The sequence below is a fragment of the Limulus polyphemus genome, unplaced genomic scaffold, assembly GCF_000517525.1.
Source record: "Limulus polyphemus unplaced genomic scaffold, Limulus_polyphemus-2.1.2 Scaffold3947, whole genome shotgun sequence".
NCBI classification, from domain to species: Eukaryota; Metazoa; Arthropoda; class Merostomata; order Xiphosura; family Limulidae; genus Limulus; species Limulus polyphemus.
In genome coordinates, this window is record NW_013669557.1 from 44485 (window position 1) to 50776 (window position 6292).

Below are 6292 nucleotides of genomic sequence, written 5' to 3' on the forward strand. Positions count from 1 at the left end.
GATATCAAGCTGTGAGAACGGAGAACGTAGCTTTCATCCACTGTAACAATTACCGGATATCAAGCTGTGAGAACGGAGAACGTAGCTTTCATCCACTGTAACAATTACCGGATATCAAGCTGTGAGAACGTAGCTTTTACACAGTGTAACAATTACCGGATATCAAGCTGTGAGAACAGAGAACGTAGCTTTTATACAGTGTAACAATTACCGGATATCAAGCTGTGAGAACGTAGCTTTTATACAGTGTAACAATTACCGGATATCAAGCTGTGAGAACGTAGCTTTTATCCACTGTAACAATTACCGGAGGTCAAGCTGTGAGAACAGAGAACGTAGCTTTTATACAGTGTAACAATTACCGGAGGTCAAGCTGTGAGAACAGAGAACGTAGCTTTTATCCAGTGTAACAATTACCGGATATCAAGCTGTGAGAACAGAGAACGTAGCTTTTATCCAGTGTAACAATTACCGGATATCAAGCTGTGAGAACAGAGAACGTAGCTTTCATACAGTGTAACAATTACCGGATATCAAGCTGTGAGAACGTAGCTTTTATACAGTGTATCAATTACCGGATATCAAACTGTGAGAACAGAGAACGTAGCTTTTATACAGTGTAACAATTACCGGATATCAAGCTGTGAGAACAGAGAACGTAGCTTTTATCCACTGTAACAATTACCGGATATCAAGCTGTGAGAACGTAGCTTTTACACAGTGTAACAATTACCGGAAATCAAGCTGTAGAACGTAGCTTTTACACAGTGTAACAATACCGAAAGTATAACCCTGAAAACAGACTTTGTTTGTTGTTTAGCGCAAAGCTAGACAATGGGCTATCTGCGCTTTGCCCACCATGGATATCGAAACCCAGGTTTTAGCGTTTTAAGCTTTCAGACTTGCCGCCGAGTTACCGAAGGGCTCGTGAGAACAAGGGACTTTAGGAAAATATTAGCTATTTTATTTTGCTAATCAAATTTCTTACCAAAGTAGAATACGGACATCATCTGTCTGTCTGAACTAAAAGTCATACATTGCTAACTAGTTTTTCATCACACTATTTCATTCGTTAAATGTCTTTTAAAGAAAGAATAAATCACACTAACCTTCGCCGTTTAATTCTCAGATCTGAGAAACACGTCACCAGTTTCTCTTCTGTGATTTCCTGAACAAGAAACAAACGAGAGAGAGTTTGAGAAACTATAAAAAAACAAACAGAAACAACGTACAGGAAATATTTCTTAAAACTAATGTGAAAGATAGATAAATTATGAAATAAACAGTGTTTGTTTGTTTGTTTGAAGTTAAGCACAAAGCTACACAAAGGACTATCTGTGCTCTGCCCACCACGGGTATCGAAACCCGGTTTATAGCGTTGTAAGTCCGCGGACATATACCGCTGTGCCACTGGGGGGGCAACAGTGTTTGAACTAGTTTGTCATTTGGCATAGACTCCTTTACAATACAAAGAAATGAGATCATTGTTAGTATCTTCTACGAATAATTACACAGGCCTGCGAATTTCAACTTCATAAAAGTGGTTTTGGTTTTAATAACGGACTTCCCATAATTCAGCTGCACAGATTTCGAAAAAAATTACATTCATTCTTTTTTCTATCCCGTAAGGATTTCTTTTTTTACAAATCGGGAAGAAAAAACTGTTTCTCGGATCAAGTTATTATTTCGGCTCTATACTATAGGGTATCTAAAAAGTATGAAACTGTAGCTGATTTGGAGTTTTCCTTAATTTCAGGGCTTCATTGAATGACACTTTCCCAGGACAGTGGATTTGCAGACATGGTTCCCTAGGAATGATCCCCAAAATATCTGGACTTGACTCCCGCAGATTCCTTTTTCTGGGGACTGCTCAAGGCACAATTGTACAAAGAGAAGTCAGAGACAAAGAACATACGAAACAATGAATTCATGACAAGTGTCGAACCATTGACAATGATACAAGTATACTTTGCAGTTCAAAGAATACTGTCTCTAAACTTGTTTTGAATTACAAGGACAACATGTGGAACATATTCTATAAATTCATTGTAGTACCTGTGGTTCCAGAATTTTCAGACAACCGGTAGATAAACTAGAAGTAATTCTTGGTTTTACTGGCTTGTGTATTTCTGTTTGTTAGTCACTTACTGGTGAGTTCCTCCTATAGCAACATGAATCTCTTAAACAAAATCAAACAAAAGATAACTAACGTAATAAAATGTGTGTCCACAGATATCACATCACAGTGACACTGCAATTTCCTCTTTAAAGACCAAAAGTAACAAATATTCATACTACATTGTGCTATAGGCTACAAATAACTAAGATAAAGTACAGAATTTTAAGTATAAGCATTGAAAGAAACAAATAAACTAGCTTATCAATGTTAACAGATGTAAAAAAATGACTGTTTTCTTACTTTTGTAAGTAAAATGCCACCTGTTATGAGCCCAGTAGTGGAAGACAGGAAATACCAAGAGAATTAGGCTGATTTTCATCAGTACCCACACTGTCAAAACAGCCTGGCTTTTACCAAAAGCATACTTCATCATCTCAAAGTCCAAATTCAACCTAATGAACACAATTGATGAATACAAGACAAATTTCGTAACACAAAACTGGAAAAAGTGCTTGCACAAGTTATCTGATGTTTTAAAGGACACATTGTAAACCATAACTATTAATCACATAGTTATCAATCTCTTTAAAAAGTACAATATTTAACTAAGACACAAGAAACAAAACTTTCTATGACATACATATATGGATAAGTGGTAATGGTTCTAAAGGTAAAAAAAAATTACTTTTTGCAGTGTGTGTGTGTGTGTTTTGATTAATGACTCGTACACCAATGCTCACTTCAGTATGTATACAAATATTTTGATAAAACTGCATTTATATTTGTCATATAATCTGTAGCCATTCTTTAATTCCATCAAGTTTAGAACTTGTATACATAATTCAGAGCAGGCTTTTCAATATGGGTTATTATTTTATGCCCAATTTTAATTTACATATTTGTTTCTTGTATTCTAATAAAAAAAAAATCCAACTTACTTGCCAGTGTCCACAAAATCACATAGTAAAGTGTTCAGGAATAGGGTTAACAACAAAGCAACAAAAATATTGTAAATAGTCTGGATGTGGTTGATCTGGAGTAGTTCTCTGTAACAAGGAAAGAATCACATTAATTCTTACAATTTATTGGAAAATTTGTGTAATGGGTAATGAAAATATAAATGATTCATTTTAAATTTGTTATATTTATCCTAGGTTTACATTTTCTCTTGAGTGAAAGTAACTTAACCTACCATCATTCACACGTGATGCTAATAAGAAGTTCTCTTTTAATCTCATACTTTGAACCAAAACAACCAGTTCCTATTGCGACATTCACAAGCATCGGCTGCATATCAAATATAGTTGTGTATCACATATGATACTCGGGTACCTTAGCATTATGTCCTGTGAATCACATGTGATGAACGGTACAGGGATAGGGTTAAGTTTATTGAAAGTGTCATTGTATTTTGACATGTGGTTTTCTCATGATCTCACATTCTTATCGTTCACAACATATCGCGTGAGAAATTAAACCGACAAAAAAAAATGTGCAGGTGCTGTGTAAAGTGAATAAAACTACTTTTAAACATTATCCACTTTAATGCCTATCAATTCTATTACTGTAATACCAGAAGCTTCTGGGATGTTATTTGATGCCTATCAATTCTATTACTGTAATACCGGAAGCTTCTGGGATGTTATTTGATGCCTATCAATTCTATTACTGTAATACTGGAAGCTTCTGGGATGTTATTTGATGCCTATCAATTCTATTACTGTAATACCAGAAGCTTCTGGGATGTTATTTGATGCCTATCAATTCTATTACTGTAATACCGGAAGCTTCTGGGATGTTATTTGATGCCTATCAATTCTATTACTGTAATACCGGAAGCTTCTGGGATGTTATTTGCTTCTCGGCACACACATCAATTAAAACAAAATCTTTGCCATGTCTTTACAATGCACATAAGGCCTGAACTCTTGATTCCAATGGCACAAGTGGATGAGAATGGTGGCCCATTCCTCCTGAACAGGATGTCAATCCTCACAGTTTAATCCCCAACTAACAGCAAGCCACCCATCATACAGCTGGGTATACAGAAACAAGTGGGGCAAAGTGTCTTGCTCAAGAACACAACAGCATGACACAGGCCAACCTCAAACTCGCAACTATCCAACTATGAGTCAAAAGGTGAAGCCACACTGACCCAATATATAACTATTATAGATAAATAACACAGGCCTGCTACGATTTTATGATGAATGTGAAAATGATATCCATTTTTCTCCATCAAGTACAGATTTTTCACAAAATGTCATATTTACTTTTACATAAGTGAATCATTTTCATTGAAATCGGGTCACATTTTTATTATGTTTAAAATGTTCACAACAGCTGGCTATAGATTTCTCTAGACCAATCACGACACAAGAGTCTTATCGATCATTCTAGAGCCCACGAGAAATACACTACTAGTATATAAACGTTTAAGAGGCCGCATGACGTGTTATTTCTGGATAATATTTGTTTGTACGTGCACTTTGAAATTATTATTTTTTTATTATTATTTATTCATTGCTATGGCAACAAGAGGTTGTGTAACTGACCCAAACATATTCTGTTATATTTTTGGTAAATTTGTTGAAAAGATACAAAGTCAAATCATTACAGAATTTATCAAAAAAGTGTATTACACATTTTTTGTAATAAAACTTGGAGACCAAGACAAATCATGGGCTCTACACAAAGTTTGCACAATATTTGTTGAGACAATGGACTAACGGTAAGAAAAAGTCTTTGCCTTTTGGAATTCCAATGGTCTGGCATGAGCCTAGAAAACATGGAGATGACTGCCATTTTTGCTCATGTAATTGTTCATTGATTCCTCCAAAAGAAGTCTAAAAGATGTTCTCCTTCACCATGGTAACATATACACATCTGTTCCTATTGCTCATTCGGTCACTTGAAGAAAACGTATGAAAGCTTGAGCTTCTTCTTAATAACGTCAAATACAAAAAACATGTTTGGCTACTTTATGAAGACTTAAAAGTCCTTTGTATGTTGTTGGGTCAGCAATCCGGTTATACAACGTTTCCATGTCTTCTGTGTGAATGGGACAACAGAGCATGAAATCAGCACTGGATAAAGAAGCAATGGCCACGCAGAGTCAGCCTGATACCAGGATCGAAGAACATTAAACGTGAAAGTTTGGTTGACACAAAGAAAGTCCTACTATCTCCACTTCACATGAAAATGAGCTTCATGAAGCAGTTTGTAAAGGCCTTAGACAAAGATGGCGACTGTTTCAATTATCTGTGTTGACAATTCCCAGCTCTTTCAGAAGCGAAACTTAAAGAAGGGATTTTTGTTGGACCTCAGATTAGCAAATTGTCTTCAGATGAACAGTTTGAAAGGATAATGAGGAAAGTTGAAAAAGAAGCGTGGATTGCCTTTAAAGATGTTACTGACAAATTTTTAGTAAATAACAAGGACCCAAATTGCAAAAACATTGTCAATAACATGCTTGATAAATGTAAAGAGCTGGGTTGTAATATGAGCTCAAAAGTTCATTTCTTACACTCACATATTGACTATTTCCCTGAAAATCTCGATGCCATCAGCAAAAAAACAAGGGGAAAGGTTTCATCAAGATATCAGGGAAATGGAGAGGAGGTATCAAGGAAGGTGGAACATCAGCAAGATGACTGATTACCGCTGGTCATTGAAACGAGATGCTCAAGATGCAATACATAAAAGAAAGACCACAACACTTAATTTTGAGACTAAAAGATAGATTTCACAAAATAAAATCAGGATGATATTCGTTTCAATGTTCTTCCCTTTTCTTCAGTTTGTTTGTACTTTTGTTAACAAACATAATAATAAAAAATGTTCATTGTGGTAAAATCATGTGTTAGCTATTTGAAATGTTTCGGTTTTAGTTGACAATTTTAATACAGCGAAGAGAGTAGATCATGTGTATTTTCTACTTGAAGTCAGTCTTGAATCAGTGGAGTTTCTCACCATACCCGTTTCCTAAACTCTGAACTTATTAGTATTTCTGAACGTACAATACTTTAAATTATCACCAGATGACGTAAACATTAGAAGATAAAGTAATAACTCCCATGATTCTTTAACGTTTTGTGAAGGTAACACCTTAGATATTGTTGCATCAGTGAGGTCACGTGACTAGTATCATGCCACGTCCTTCTCGAACCTTCG

The 6292-nt window shown here is 35.5% G+C and overlaps 1 protein-coding gene across 2 annotated transcripts in view; it reads right to left on the reverse strand.

The window, feature by feature from the left end:
* The window catches only part of LOC106470327 (sterol O-acyltransferase 1-like), a 35610-nt gene that overhangs the window by 11700 nt on the left and 17618 nt on the right, over positions 1-6292 (reverse strand). For both annotated transcript variants that reach the window (XM_013930878.2, XM_022398949.1), the window contains 2 exons: positions 3058-3165; positions 2420-2571 (listed from right to left, as the gene is read on the reverse strand). In XM_013930878.2, the coding sequence (XP_013786332.1) occupies positions 2420-2552 (133 nt within the window). In that variant the 5' untranslated portion in view covers positions 2553-2571; positions 3058-3165. The remainder of the gene's footprint in view (positions 1-2419; positions 2572-3057; positions 3166-6292) is intronic.